The 16,706-nt window shown below is 36.3% G+C and overlaps 1 protein-coding gene across 1 annotated transcript in view; it reads right to left on the bottom strand.

Moving 5' to 3' along the window:
- Window positions 1-2,924: 2,924 nt before the first annotated feature.
- The window catches only part of Ktn1 (kinectin 1), an 84,334-nt gene continuing 70,552 nt past the window's right edge, over window positions 2,925-16,706 (bottom strand). The window contains 10 exon segments of the mRNA XM_029566658.1: window positions 2,925-3,008; window positions 5,567-5,685; window positions 6,553-6,648; window positions 9,374-9,457; window positions 12,734-12,817; window positions 12,976-13,059; window positions 13,202-13,273; window positions 14,539-14,631; window positions 14,755-14,844; window positions 15,476-15,556. Coding sequence (XP_029422518.1) covers window positions 5,581-5,685; window positions 6,553-6,648; window positions 9,374-9,457; window positions 12,734-12,817; window positions 12,976-13,059; window positions 13,202-13,273; window positions 14,539-14,631; window positions 14,755-14,844; window positions 15,476-15,556 — 789 coding nt within the window. The 3' untranslated portion in view covers window positions 2,925-3,008; window positions 5,567-5,580.

Below are 16,706 nucleotides of genomic sequence, written 5' to 3' on the forward strand. Positions count from 1 at the left end.
ATAAATAAAAAAGAAAAAAAATTCTTGAAAGCATAAAAATTTGCTCCTTAATAATTAGTAGATCTGAAAAACATTACCCTTGAAATCTACCTGTGATGGACTTTATATCCATGCTCAGATGCCAAGGAGCTCAGAAAGTAACCAACTGTGACTAGTAATAATCAGACATATAGAGATTAAAAATGCAAAATGCATGTGCAAACATCTTAGTGTTAATTACTTTAAAAATAAATTATTCTGTTTAAAAAAAAAGGATAGGAGGTAGGAATTGGCTAGGCAGTTAGGGGAAAAAGACCCCAAAGAAAAGTAGCCAGTTTCTTGGCTAAAAGTCAAAATGTCCTTGGGACTGTTAGCAACATACTCTGTTCCAAAGGCCAAAAATGTTGAAAGTATTTGGGAGCTTGTAGCTAATTCTTAAAAGACTTTAGGGTTACCTCTTCAGAGGGGGGAATGTTATAGTCAAAAGCCCTCAAAAAATAAATAAATGAAATTTAAAAAAAAAAAAAAGAAAAAGAAAAAAAGTACTGGGGAGATATGGGAGGTATTGGAAAGGAGAGAATCAGCATGGATTTGATCAAAACACCTTATATGCATGTATGAAATTCTCAATAAAGTTTTCGTAAAAGTTAAAAAAAAATTTAGCATGTGAAGTTATACAAGTGTTATTAACTGTTATATGATAGAACTCTACTAATTAATATGAAAAGTCTGGTTTCTAGGAAAGCATAAATGTCAATAGAATGAACTGAGAAAAATCCTCAGAATGTTACACAACAGCCTGAACCTGGTCTCCTTTCCTCATTATGCTCTTGACCTTGCTCTATGGCATAAGTCTGCTCCCAATTACATTACTTATAAGAGAGTAGGAAAGATGGACAGCTGGGCCTGGATGAGGCAGGGACAGCACAACTGATGCAGCAGGAACATAGAGCCTAAAGGGCAGTGGACTTAGTACACAGAGCTACAGTTGCTTCTCTGAACTATCAATGAATGGGGGTATAGTTAGCTTCTCCTATGTGATTTCAGAGTAGAGCAGGCTAGACTGATAGACATACCAGGGAAAAAACTTTTAATATGGTTGCATACAGGAAATCATTAACAATTACTCATGTCCCAAATTGGGGTAAGCAATGCTGTGAATCTCCCGATACTTCGAAGGTGAAAGATGGATGCGTGTGACTAGGACAGTAAGGGAGGAACACACATCGAGCTGTGACTCCACAGTTCCTCAAACTTATTTTTCTTTTATGAAATTCAAACATATAAGAGAGGTTTGAAAAATAATGCAATTTTTCTGAGAAATCATCTCTGAGAGTATCAAGAAGTTAGATGATGGGCAGCAGGCTGTCCCTCAGATGGCAGACAGGAGCGTATTTATAGGTAGAAGCAAAAGGAGGAAGTAAGCTAATAACATCACCGGGCCTGCAGATCCAACTTCCCGGTGGTTTATGCAAGTGCCAGGAAGCACTGAGGTGGCCTGAATCTACAAGCTATGTATCACTGAACATGAACCAGTTCGGTTTTCCTCTGTGCATGTTAGAAATGTTTGGTGCTGTGCTCTGAGACATGACTTTAACTAATCCTCAGATTTAAAAATGAATTCCATTCATTCACTGACCTGCTATTTGATACAATTTTTAAGGACTAGAAATATAAAACAGAACCAAAGAGATTAATTCTAGCCCTCATAGATCTTATTGTCAGGTCAAGAAATGGAGAACAATGAAGTACAGATTAGAAAACTGTAAGTATTACAGATAAAAATAAACAGAATACAGACAGCAAGAGGGATACCAGATAGTCAGCAAAGACACCATTGAGAACAGTGACATTTAAACAGAAACCAAGGACAAGCCAAAGCTGATATTCAAAGCAAAAAAGGCTATTGTTTTTACTGCTTTGTTGCCCAGGCTGGCTAAGCTGTGAATTTCCTGTTTGCATACATCTAATGCAAGGATTATAGGCAGATGCTACTAAACCTGCTTCAAAAGAAAACAGTCCTAAGCAGAAAGAATACAGAGGGCAAAGGCTCTGAGGAAGGAGCACGACTGCATAACGGAGCCCAAAGAGGACATCAATACTCAATGGCGAAAGACATCTGTCAATGTTTACTGTCATTTGAAGAGAGCGGTGTTCAATCTAATTATTTTTAAAAAAACAAAAAAAACCACTTCCAACCAAAAAAAGATAATACATATGACCTATGTTGATACAGTATCTGAAAAGCTAATCCTTACATAAACACTATAGCTGTAGTAGTGAAAATAAAGTTCCTCTACTAGAGGCAGGATGGGTTCAGATGCCTGCACCTCCCCTTCTGTAACCTGTGGTACATGGGACCAGCTCACAAAGCACCGAAGTCCAGAAGACACAAAGCTCTAGTCAGAGAAACATATAAGCAACAAGCTTTATTTTGTTTGGTGGTTGCAATTAGTGGTTGCATTCTAAATGATGTCAACCTATTTCAAGTACTAACGAAACCTGCTAAAGCTCAATGAAAACTAGAGCAAGTCATGTTTGAATAATAAGCATCCCTTTATTTGCTGATTGCCATTACAAAAACCAATTACATTAGCAACAAAAAAGTGTTTTCTGAGTTGATGTCTGAGGCAGTTACTTTCCAAAATGTTAAGTAAAACAGTGTACAACATCAGTATTAAAATGTTAAATTTCATGTTGTCTTTACCACTTTGATTTTCTGAACAATTAATTGAGCAAAATAAGGTAAAAGATTACATTTATTTTATCTTTAGGAATGGAAAAGGAACAGTTCATATGACCATGCTGGTACAGTGACTTTAGGCTTTATGTTGCTTTTTCTTGCTTTTTTTTTAATTTTTATTTTTTCTCTTTAAATCAGTAGTCTAACAAGGATTAGAAAAGACAAAACTCTGTTCAGTGTCCGACAAAGTAGAAAGGGTGAAAACATAAATAAGGCTTTAATTTGGCAAAATATAATACAATGCCTTCTGTTATCTTCTAATGAATAGTTTCCCAAGTACACCACTCTGTAAAAGATAAGAGAAATAGCTGTTTTTAAAACAAAGCAAGAAAAAGCAACCAGAATACATTTACCCTGTACATATATCATGCTATCTACCTTGCACTTTCAACTGCATCCAAAGCAGTTCACACTGATTGTACTCAAAGAGAACATTCTCAGGATTAGAAGCTTTTAGGTAATGTAGAAGACATCAAGAGAACAGCACTGTGCAGTCACTGTTACTAGTCCTCTTCTGAAGAACGTAAACCTAAAGTGCTAGTGCTGAAAGCACTGAAAGTCACCACCTACCCTCTGACAAACACCAGAAGGGTCTCAAGTCACCAGGGAGCAGGTAGTCTCTGTAATGTTTTTTAGGTTTCTAAGCATTGAGCACTTTCCTCATAACACAAAGTCTTGTTGACTAAAGTTGGCACACTTGGCATGTTTCATACATATTTTCAGTAACCCATAATATGCAAGCAAATAAAAGCTTAGGCAATTATTAATGGTATCAGCAAAAATGACTTCTTTAGACAGAAGTTATTCTAGAGTAGACAGAAGAATTGCGTACAGAAATAAATACAGTGAGAATAACGTCTTATTTGATGAACACTTGTTAAGGGACTGGAGACATGGCTCTGTGGACCTGGGTTTGGTTCCCAGCACCAACATGGTAGGTAGCTAACACCATGATTCCAGCTCCAAGGGATTCAACGCCCTCTCCTGGCTTCTGAGGGCAGTGCATGACATGGGTACACATATACATGCAGGCAAAACACTTAGATAAAAAATAATTTTTTAAAAGGCAAATATGTGAAGGAAAACTTTTAGAATGGTGGCATGAAAGAAAAACAAGACTAAACTATTATGGCATGTTTTCAAGTCAGAAAAGAAGGAGCAGAGTCAGACTGAAGCTACAGAAGGAAGAAATGGAAGTTTCCTGTGAAACAGAAAGCAAGGTTGTCTCCTGATTTGGGAGGGGACTGTAACAGTAATGTGACTCCAGGAAACTGGAGATGTGAACTACAAAGATAAAGACTGAGATGAGACCTTTGCTGCTATAACATTAAAAAGTGAAATGGGTTTGCAATGTATAACTTCTGAGAGACAACTGGCCTAAATCACAATTTTAAGTACATGTGTTTAGGTAGAGCCAAACAATGGGTATCCTATAAAACATAAAGTATGATAGTACATCCTTGCAACATCAAAATAGAGGTATACCAATTTTTTGACACTTGTCCCTGGGGCTTTACACAGTGATCATAATCTGAGTGACTTAGGTATGCGTTCCGAAAAGCACAATTTAATGAAGTTTTGCCATCTCCAATATGTTGTGATTACCTAGGCAATGTGATTTAAGTCATTTATAGAATGTAAAACCCAGATAATAAAACCATCTGGATTTACCATCTGGAATATAAGTCATTTTCAAATGTTACTACAACTGAGCTTTCTAAAGTAATATAAATAAAAGCTCATAGCATGATTAATGATGGATTAATTTGTCCAAAGTCAAAACTCTTACTTCATGAATTAAAGAATAAATTTCTTGAAGCTGGAAAGATGGCTCAGCAGTTAAGTGCACTGGCTGCTCTTGCAGAGGACCAGGGTTCAGTTCCCAGCACCCACAGGCAGCTAACAACTGTCTGTAACTCCAGTTCCAGGAAATCTAATGCCCTCTTCTGACTTCTGTGGACATTGCATGACATGGCGTACTTACATATGTAGATAATACACTCATACACATAAAATAAAAATAAATTAATAAAATATTTTTTAAATGAGTAAATTTCTTAGATTACCTCAAAAGCAAACAAATAAAACACCAGCTTGGTGTGGTGGTACCGTCCTGTAATTCAGCACTGTGGAAACTGAGTCTGGGCTATAGCACAGCTAAGTCTTCTCAAAAAAAAAAAAAAACAGCTTCCAATTTACAGAAATTATGAAGTCAAATACTCCCCTGCTTTAGGCATGTAACAAATACTGTGTGCTACTTTTCTTGTTAAAAATTATGATGGAATCATTTTCAGCTCAGCACAGGTAAAACGAATTGAAAATGACCAAAAGTCATAAAGAGAGGGGAAACACTACAGGGATACTTCCCCAAGCAATTGCAGGCACTATGACAACTGGCTAACCCAAGTAGCCAAGTCACAACAAAGTCTGCTTGATTAGAAGTTCTAAGTAGAAAAAGATCAAGGGGTTTTTCCTCTCCAAATAAAAAAACCGTCGTGATATGCACAAGATAGAAATAAAACAAGAGAAGCCAGCAAGTTGGCTCAGCAGGTCTAAAGGCACTTGGCACCAGGCCTGACACATTGAGTTCAAAGCCCAGGAACCACATGGTGGAAGGAAAGACCAACTCCTAAAAGTTGTCCTCTGTCATGTCATGTGCACAAATAAATACATAAATATGTGTAATTTATGAAAAAAGAAATAAAACAAGAAAAGTAAAAGCGGACATCTGGAGATTTTGAGAAAAGATAAAGAAGGATAATGTTCTTTATGAAATGAGAACTTCCTTTATTTTCTGGCAAATATGAATTCTGTATATAATGGTAGTCTTTAAGTGATCCATACCCCAAACCTGGTTATTACTTCTCCTTTGTGAGCTGCTGGTTTACTTCCTGAAGCAACTGCTGTAACTGCGTGACAGTCTGATTGAGACTTGTGGACATTGTCTCTTTCTCAGAAGATTCCTGAAAAAAAAGCGGAAGTGATATTAAAAAAAAAAAAAACACAAAGAACAAGAATGTATAACCAAAAGTACTTTAAATATAAACATGAAAAATCTGAACATTGGTAAGAAAATTAGCGATAGGAAAAACTGCATTAAAAAAAAAATCTTGTTTGCTGATTACTGGCCATAAAGGGAAAAATCTAGTTAGTGAATATCAGAAATAATTTATCCTTCCTTTCAGAAAACAGCAATGTTTGAAAAACTTGCCCAACAAAGGAGCGTACATTTCAAATAGCACAGATCAAAGCTGACACACACTGAGCTCTTATTAGGTATCAGGGCACTATTTTAAGTCCTATCTTTTATTCAAGGTATTTTACATGTCAACTCATTTGTTCCTTCTGATAACACTACTAGGCAGGTGCTGTTATCACTTTCCTTTACTACACAGAGTGACTAAGGAAATTGTCTAGAGTCACACATGAAGTTACTAAGCCACAGGGCAAGGAGTCAAACACAGGCACTCTAACTCCAAAGCACTATTATTATATCATAATAGCTCTCCATAAAAACACTAAAGTATCTCATGAAGCTAAAGTAAAAGACAAAAAAAAGAGTACAGAAGATATTTTGTTGGAAAGAACTTTCAGTTAAGAACTACTACATACAGGGCTGGGTTAGCTCAGTGACAGAGAGCTTGTGTAACAAGCACACCACCATGGAGTCCACCCCCAAGTCTGTCCCAAGTCTGCTCCCTGTCCTCGCTCTCCAAAAGAGAAACCTGGAAGCACAGTTTCAAGCCAAAGATGGGTCTTACACATATTTATTTTTCAAAAAGTTTGCAAGGCAATTAGTCCAGAGATTTGGGGTTATAGGAAACACATACCATTTCTGGGGAAACACCACTATTCTCAATAACAGCAGTATCTCCAACAGCTTTGACTGAAATTTTTGAGTGGATAAAATTCAGGGACTGCTGGGCCTGTAAGAAAAGCAATATAGAAGCTGATAAATACATACAAAAAGAATGACTTTAATATGTATTTTGTACAAAATTCAAGTTCCTCTCAAAGTACAAAATAAAACTTTGTCACCAAAATAAAAATAGCTACATCTCCCACCAGATTATAAGAACATGCACTCCCTGTCTTAAAGGTTCAAACGAATGAATTCTATAAAGAAATTAAAATTAGAAATAACCATACTGATATTTAAGTGTTTGTATAAATTTCAGGTCTGCTACACCCAGCCCAAGATCTGTTTCTGTACAGCTCACATCTAAAAATGTATTCTATGCTTTTACTGAATTAATTAGTTAATTTTCATATTTTTGAGATAGCCTGGTAGCCTAGGCTGGCCTCGACCTTGCTCTGTAGACAAGGTTGACTGTGAACTACTGATCCTCCTGCCATGGCCTCTCAAGTACTGGGGATTATAGGCATGAGACAACATACTTAGCTTTTTAACATTTCTTTTAAAAAAAACCAAACCAAAAAACTAGTTTTGCTGTTGTTGTTATTTTGACAGGGTCTTCCTTAGTCCCAGCTGGCCTGGAAGTCACAATGTGAATAGGGTGGCGTTGATCTCTCAGAGGTCCACCTGCCTCTGCCTCAAGGGAGCTATAACAAAAAACTGTTAAAGAAACAGCCCACAAATCCCAAATTAGTCTAGGTTTTCTGACTCCTAGTCTCTATCTGTCTTTGTATATAAAATACATTTAAAGAAAACTGACAGAAAATTTTATGCAACTGGGCTTTAACATATTTGATATTTTATATTGCATGTTTTGCAAAAACTTTTGTAAACTGTCAGTCAATAAATATTGATGTGTATTTCAAGTTGAGTAGTGTACAGTATTTCTATCACAAAAGTAGGTGATTAACACCTATCATTACCATTCAACCACATATAGTATGGCAATCTCTCTATCCTTTTCTTTTTTTGAGAGACAGTGTTTCCCTGTAGCCCCAGGTGGCCTTGAACTTGCTATGCAGACCAGGTTGGCCTTGAACTCACAAAGATCCGCCTGCCTCTGCTTCCTGAGTGCTGGGATTAAAGGCTGCGCCCACCATGCCACTCAAGCAATCTCTCTTTAAGTATCTAATATCCTGAAAGAAATGTCTGAGAAAATTTATTGCAAAGCTAAAATAGCATCTCTTATATTTTGATTCAGAGATCAAAATTTAAATAACATCATTAATTAATCCACAACTCAGCCTTAAAGTTTGTGCTCTAACACAAACTTCTTAAATTCACATTTAATTTACATTTAAATAATCTGAAGATTTTAAAGAATTTCTGGATTCCTCAGACTTTTGTACAAATAATAATCATAAAGCTGTAATCATGCATAACCAACAATTTTTAAAGATGACAATATCAAATAAAAGATCAGCCTGTTAATATAGGCAAGGAGGTTGTAGGCCTTTAATCCCAGGCAGAGGCAAATGGATCTCTATGAGATCAAGGCCACCCTGGCCTCCATAGCAAGTCCAGATCGGCTAGGGCTATAGGAAGACCCTATCTCAAGAAGACTAAATAAACAAATAGATAAATAAATAAAAAATGTTTATTACTAACTAGTAATTGTTACAGATATCAAGATTTCAGCTGTGCATACTTCCTAGATTCTACAATTCCAATAAAGTGACATGTAATTTTTCTGTTAATGACAATATCCCATAAATACTAGCATAACTCTAAACCAGCTTTGATAAAAGCACAGATGAAGTATTAAAAATATCACACATCAGAATTATAAATAACCTGTTACCTAAATGCAAAGAATAAATAGTATAATTTTAAAAACCATCAATTTGAGTATGAGATTAAGCAAAACATTTGTGCCAGGCATAGTGGCAAATGCCTATAATCCCAATAGTCATGAGGCTAAGACATTGAGTGCAAGGCCAGTCTTGTTACCTAGAGAGACCATCTCAGAAAAAGAAAAGAGAGGAGGGTGGAAGAAGAGGAAGTAGGAGGCAAAGAAGAAAATATATCTGTACAAGGAAATAAATGACAGGGACAAACTTCTGAAAACAACAGACATGGATACATTTTTTTCATTTTACTCATAAACACAAACAGAACTATTCTTTGTAAATGACGATGGCAAATCTCATTTAAAAAATGTTAAGTAACATCTAATTAAATTTATAATTTCAGGCTATTTTTTAAAATAATTAGAGACAAGTCAGACATGGTGACACACATGTTTAATCCCAGCACTTGGGAGACAGACAGGTGGATTTCTGTGAAATCAAAACCAGCCCGGTCTAGAGAGTTCCAGGCCAATTGGGGCCACAGGGAGATCCTGTCTTTAGATAGATGATAGATAGATAGATAGATAGATAGATAGATAGATAGATAGACAGACAGACAGACAGATAGATTAGACAGACAGACAGACAGACAGACAGACAGACAGACAGACAGACAGACAGATAGATATAGATAGATAGATAGATAGACAGACAGACAGACAGACAGATGCTAGGTAGATGATAAATAATAGTTTTAAAAAACTATGGACTATGTGATGAGATAATTATTAATAATAAAAAAAGCAAGCCAAAGTTTAATTCCAAAAAAGTGCTACACAACCAACTGCCTAATTTATAAGGGTGCAAAGAAGAAGAGCAAAACTGACAGTGTGCTTGCTTATGATGCCTGGGACAACACTGTCTCCTGATCAAGCAATGTCTCACCTTACGTAAATCATCAGCCACCTTCTTTCTTTCACTTTGCTCATTTTTAAGTTTTGTGCATGTTTCATTTAACTGTGTCTTCAACTGTAAAAACAAAGGTTCAGAACAATTAACTCATTTTGCACACTTATTTGATTATGCTGATTATCTCTAGGACTGAAAGGTGAATATGAAAGAATGTAATGCTAAGAGTCCTTATGCACAGCGATTAGCTAACATGCTGCACCAGATGTATAGAAAAGCCAGCTGTAGAGTCTCCCATCTGCAGAGCTATACCTAAGAGAAGCTATGGAAATGAACTAGAGTTTAATGTAGAAAACCACAAACACAAAAACAAAAGAAGACTCCAGGAAAGGGCCCTTTAAAAGAATCACTATTCATAAAGTAGTTACTGAAATTATTCCAAATAAAAAGGGAAATAGAAAAATGTTTTAGTCTATACAATTTCTTCCTACACAATTCCTTTAAAAAGTCAACTGCTTAATACTTTAAGACAGTGAACAGAAGTTTGCAAATCCAATGAAATAAATTTTAAAACAGCAGTGCAAGAGTACACTGGCATAAATTATACCACTAAGAAATGTCTTGAGATAAAACACTCTCAATAACCAATTTGTCACAAACAGGCTCTAGAAACCTAGAACCAATATATAATGCTTCTTCTCAGACAGCCGTTTTAATTAAATATAATGGAAATTAACCATGTTGCCTAAGTTACTGTTTTTGCTTACCAACCACAAGTATGACTTTCCAAACAGTTTCAGAGACTTAAAAGGGCAGAAATATAGTAAAAGACACTGACATTTAAAATGGGAGGGAGAATAAAGAGGCATTCCATTTGGAAAATTTGAGAACCATGTTTAAATGCCCAAAGTTATTGCCTCTTTTAAAAAAATATTTTTTTTTAAATTTATTATTTTTCTTTTTGTGTACGAGTTTATTGCCTGCATGTTTGTAAGTACACTTGTGTCATACAATGCCCTCAGAAGTCAGAAGAGAGCACTGGATCCCCTGGAACTAGAGTTAGCCACCATGTGGGTGCTGGGAATTGAACCTACGTCCCCTGCAAGAGCAGCCAGTGTTCTTAACCACTGAACCATCTCTCTAGCCCCAGTTTTTCTTTCTTTACTTAACTGTTAGCTTAATTCTTTTTGTCAAGAGAGGTTGATCTTTTGGCCCAAGAACATACAAAGTATGTGTGGACAAGCAAAATCATTTTCATTTTAAAATAACTGAAGTAACTATTACAATCCCAAGACAAAAGAGGACAAAAAAGGAAGTTTTTTATTTTTTAATTGCCTTGTAACGGCAAAGAGGCAACAAATGCAAAGAGAGCATTAGACTAAATAGAAATGCAATCATAATCCTAAAGATATAATGCAAATGGGAAGTCAGCCTCTAAGCACTAAAATTAAAAAAGCAAAATCCTAGTTAAAAGTATTTTCTTAAAAAAACATTCTAGGGTAGTGGCTTATGTGGCACATTATACAAGCTTGATCTGTGCAATGTATAGTAAATATATACATAAAATTAAGTCTCACATTTCAGTGGAATTCAGAATTAAATCACAGCACTGATATATCAAATAAGCATTTTTTAAAAAATACAACGGTTTGAGGGCTGGAGAGATGGCTGAGCAGTTGAGAGCAGTGGAGAGACTGCTCTTGCAGAGGACCCAGGTTCGATTCCCAGCATCCACATGGCAGCCACAAACCATCCTTAACTCCAGTTCCAGGGGAATCTGAAGCCCTCTTCTGACCTCCACGGCATTGCACGACATGGATGCACTCACATACATGCAGGCAATACACTCATACACATAAAATAAAAATAAATAAAATATTCAGCATACAGCTCTAAAAACTGATTCTCATAAACCACTGTTATACTGAGTATTGGAGTACACGCCTATAATCTTGGTACTCTGGAAGCCGAAGCAGGAGGAGCTGCCAGTTCAAGTTAGCCTGGACTCAACAGCCAAACCTCCTCTTTTAAAAAACAACAAGAACAACAAAAACAAACCCAACAGAAAAAAAAAAAAAAAGAGAGAGAACCAGATAGAGAGAACAAGAAAGGAGAACAGGGAAGGGCAGTAAGGGATTGAGACACATGTATGATACATATATGAAGATGACATGATGAACCCAATACTTTATTTACTAACCCCCCAAAAATTTAAGCATTAAAATAAAAAATAAACATCACTGCTTTGACACAGAAGCACCACAAATGAAAAGGAAAGCGCTAAGATGTTCTCCTTGGCTAATGTGTTATTGTTAATGAAACTACTCCCAAATGGGCAGGATTAATTTGGGTAAGGAGAAATATAATCGTCCTAAAGTATGCTCAGGTACTTTAAAAAAAAAAAAAAAGAAGAATCATACTGTAACAAGTTCTAAGTCACAGAAATCTTAGAAATAATGATTATTGTCTGAAATTGAGAACAAGATGGCCATATCCATCTAATAGCTCAGCCTGTCATCAATCAATATAAATACACTTAACTAAAGTTAGGTCTGGTGGCACAGGTCTGTAATCCTAGCTACCTGGGAGGTAGAGGCAGCAGGATCCCAAGTTCAAGGCTAGCCTGGGCTACAAAGGGAGTTCAGAGCCAGCCTAGACAATTTATCCAAGACCCCGTATCAAAATTAAAAGTAAAAAAGGGGCTGAGGATATAGCTAAGCAGTCGAACATTTGCCTACTATGCATGAGGCCCTAGGTTCAATCAGGGAGAGAGGGGAGAGAAGAGAGGAGGGGAGAGGGGAAAGGGGAGAGGGGAGAAGAGAGAGGAGAGGGAAGGGGAGAGGTGGGAAGGAGAAAAGGGGACGGGAGAGGGAAGGGGATGCAAGAACGGAGGGGGAGGGGAGGGGAGGAGGGGGGAATCTTAAAAGTCCTGAAGTTTAGAACTTACAGAAAGACTAGTAGAATGGAACCTTGACTGTGTTACTACCCTTGAATGAAGAACATGTGTCCACAACCTTTAATATTCTGGGTTATAAAATTAAGGTCTAGTTAAGTATGATAGTTTGAGAAAATAATCTTTATAATTCATCCAGTCTTTTTTTAGTCACTGAAAGTAACACTGTTTAAGAAATCAGGCCATATAAAAAGCAGAAAACTTTGAAATAGAGTTGGAAGCCAAACATGCCATTATTAGGAGCTAAGAAAACAAGACTCATCTTAGAAGTCAAGAAAAGAAAGATCACCTTAGGAGACATCAGAACATGAAGATCATCTTTAACTTACAAAAATGCCAAGCTAAAGATGGTTAGCAAGGGAAAGAAGTTTGACGGTTTCCTCCACGTCAACACAAGTGTCTCCAGAGCCTACTTGACACTCAGTGGAGGAAAAGCTTCTTACCAAATTAAGCTCTTCATTCTGTCTTACTGCTTCAGAATATGAATCATCAAGTTTTTTCTGCAATTCAGTCAACAGATCTTTCAGCTGCAATGAAGTTTAGAGTTTAAGATTGATCTTATGATAGCCCGTGTTTTGTATGCTATTCGGAAGCTTTTCCGCAAACAACTTAAACTGAAATACTTTATCACTGTTATAAGCTTAATTTGAAGTGAAGAGCAAATTAAACACTCTGTTCTAAGTACCTCTCTGACTTCTGTCACGTAAGTTGCTCGTTCAATCTCTGCCTTCTCCAGCTCCATTTCCAAGTGCTCTCGTTCTCTTCTCAGCTATCAGCAAAGAAAAGTGAAAACATTTGAAATGTCCTTTCATGAGTTTTCCTTCAATAGAAAGTTAAGATACTTATAAATTTAAAACTATAGCAATTCAAACTACTTAAGATAATAAAAGCATAAGAATCAAGTAACATACATTTTCACTATCTTTATTTTCTCTTCTTAATCGCTCCAGCTCTTGCTCTGAAGATGTAAAAGAGGACTGCATCTGAAATGTGAAACAACGTTAAGGCTATATACACCACCAAGGATACAGAGGGCTCTACCACACAGAATTTTAAAGACATTTTAGAGTTAGGGGCATCCAATCTTTTGACACTATGACATAACATGACCTATAAATGGCTGGGCCATATTCATGGCTATCCCAGGCCACAGGAGGGACATGCCTGCTTAGATGTTCTTTTTTTTTATATTTTTATTTGGGAGCCAGGCATGTTGACTCTTGCCTTTGATCCCAGCACTCAGGAGGCAAAGGCAGGTGGATCTCAATGAGATCAAGGGCAGCCTGATCCAATAGCCTGATCCTAGCCAGTTGGGGCTATAATGAGTCCCTGTTTCAAAAAACAAACAAAAACATTTTTATTGGGGGGGAGGAGGTACACATGTATGCCATAACACATTTGTGGTCAGAGGACAACTAGGAGTCAGTTCTCTCCTTCTGAAACCACACGTGCCCTAGGGACCAAACTCAGATTGTCACATTTTGGCAGGCAACTTTACCTGCTGAGCCATCTTGTTGGCCTTGCTAAAAGGTTTTGAAATGCCTCCTTCAAACTCATACTGAATCATGAATTAAAGCCCTTAAAAATAAGCCTCACATGCAACTTATTTCCATATTGCTCAAAACCTACCCATCTCTCTGATCTTCTATTAGGCCCTGCCTGAAGTACTTATTTTTTGGTAATAATTAACAGCTAATCAGCTATATTTACAACCGAAAGGTATTAACACAGAAGACTACCAGTAACCTGCAGCTTGCCTGCACACAACACTGACATAAGAATACCCATGAGTAACAGATGCCACTCTTTACTACAACAAGAAAATGGTAGCAAAACTAAGACTGCACAGTAACATTCAGGTCCATGCACACAAGAATGACTTAACCTTTTCTTGAATACTATATATCATAGGTTAAGATCAATATTTTAAAACCTATTTTGAACCCAGAGTTCTTAACCTTACTATCATACAGTAGTTCTAGAATTTTCACAGCACTGTATTCTACATTAGCACCCTTTTATCATACTCTGATTAGTTATGTTCAAACAGGGCAGACATGAGAATCACTCAGGGCTCATTTCAACAGTCTGCCACCCTTCCTTCCACACACACTAGATTCCGTTCATCTGGAACAAGGATGAGAACGCTCCCTGCTCACATGCTCCCATACAATACCGATTTTGCTGGTAGACTCCACACTTTGAATGCTATATTCTTCTAAGTTCTAAGCTCTTCCTTCTTAAATACCTGCTTAATAGTCCTCTGCGATTCATCAACTTTAATTTTCCATTTATTTTCTTCCTGTTCCACACTTCTCTGTAGCTTCTGTAAAATTCCTTCCTATAGACAAAAGTAAGGTTATTTTGAAAAATTCATGTTCTGGTGCTAAGATAAACTACTTGGGCCATGACAAGGTAAATTAATAATTTTAAAATAAAAATGTAAATCAAAATCATTTCCTACTGTTTCTGCAAGGACGGATTTATATTTTTCACACTCTAGCTGCAATAATGTGTGCATTTCATCAGCTTCTTTCAACTTGTGCTCTAGAACCTGCAAAGAATGAAATAAAAATTACAAATAAAAGATCTGTGCTTCAGTTAGTTTCAATATTTAATGATATAAATGGTTTCACTCTTCCTCAAGAGCAATGAGGTCCAATGACCTTTTTGGTCATTTGATGTTTACTAATAAAATTCTTTTAAGTACTCACTATAAAATACATTACACGATTTACGGTAATTGAGCCTGTTACTGCTTAGGCAACATGGCAAAATCGAAGGAGACCCATAAATGAATGTTAGATGCTTATGTAACACACAAGAAAAGGAGATTTTATTCCTGCCACCTGGAATTCCAAACCATAAGGAATCTCCATAATTTCAGGATCCAAGGACAAAAACTAATCCAGTTTCTGAGTATGACTAAGAAGCACTTGGAGACCTTGCAGCAAACCAGTGAGATTCTGCCTACACATCTCAATTGATCTGTACCTGAGCTACAAAGAGACCAGGGGTAATTAAATACTTGGCTTTAGAAATGAAACCATCTTACACTTTTCTCAACAGTTCACCATCCAACTAATAATATATCCTTTTATCTTCCCAAAGTTCAAGAGAATAAGTTCTGATTTGCTGCATTCCCCATGTTTACTTAAAATTCAAACTTCACTTCTTGAACTAACCTTAACCTCCTCTGAATCTGGAGTTTCAGCTATATATTCTTTTGCCTTTTTTTCAAATCCATGCAACCATTCACTGTAAATCTATAGGGGAGAAAAGTGAAAGTCACCAATTGCCAAAAAAGTGGAATAAATCAAAAATTTTAAAAGAACAAAATCGGACAATTATAAAAGAAACTTACAAAAAGACAATGCCATCACACTTAGAATCTCAAAGAAGGCTGTAACTTTCATAAACTAAACATAACACAGTCTTTTTAAAAACACTAAAAGCTGCTGGGTGTGATGGCACATGCCTTTAATCCCAGCACTCTAGAGGCAGAAGCAGGATCTGAAAGTTTAAGGTTAGCCTGCTCCACATACTGAGTTCTAGGCCAGCTCAAAAAGACCAAAAAAGCAAACAAACAACAACAATAACAACAAGCCACTAAAAGTTGCATGATATTGAATGCCTACAATCTCAGCCCTGGAAAGGCTTGGGCAGGAAGATCATGAGTTCAAGGTCAACCTGGGTTACCTTTGAGTTTCAAAGACCTGGGCTATATAGGGAGTTTCAAACCAGCCTAGGCTATACAGGGAGACTATATCAAAACAAAACCAACTAAAAGCAAACAAAAATATTTTTAAAATACCTATATGCCACTATTAAAATGAAATGTTATTTTTCCATACCAAAAATATTTACAACTGAATTTTGGACTCAAAGACAGAAAATCTAAGCTCAAAATTCATGTATTAATGCCAAGAAAAGTATTTATTAGGACCAGGGCTAATGAATTCAATTTTTAAAAGACCAAAAATTCAAAATGAGTATTTTTTCAGAATAATTTTTCCAGAGAAAACAGTTTTTAAAACAAAGTATTCTGAATTTAAAAACTGAAAGCCTAATTGAAGATGTTCTGTTCAGAGGATTTCAAATTCTTTGAAGGTAATTTTAAGGTTCCTGAAATTACTTCAAATTAAAAAATATCAACCTCAAATAAAGCCAGCTGCTCTCCATTACTGTCAAGACTTTTGAGGGAAGAATAAATGAAAATCTTGAGTTCATAGCATCGAATACTTAAACTGTTTCTAGAACTTAGAAGTGATCACTTAAAATTAAGCTCTACTTTGAACAAAGCCAGTAAGAATTTTGTTACTGTTTTTATTAACCATTCAGAAACTCTTTTCCAAATATGTTTACATGCCACTCAACACAAGTTTTAGGTGAATATGTATAAATGAGCACTTTCTG

Source organism: Nannospalax galili, unplaced genomic scaffold, assembly GCF_000622305.1.
Source record: "Nannospalax galili isolate Female #2095 unplaced genomic scaffold, S.galili_v1.0 scaffold336, whole genome shotgun sequence".
NCBI classification, from domain to species: domain Eukaryota; kingdom Metazoa; phylum Chordata; class Mammalia; order Rodentia; family Spalacidae; genus Nannospalax; species Nannospalax galili.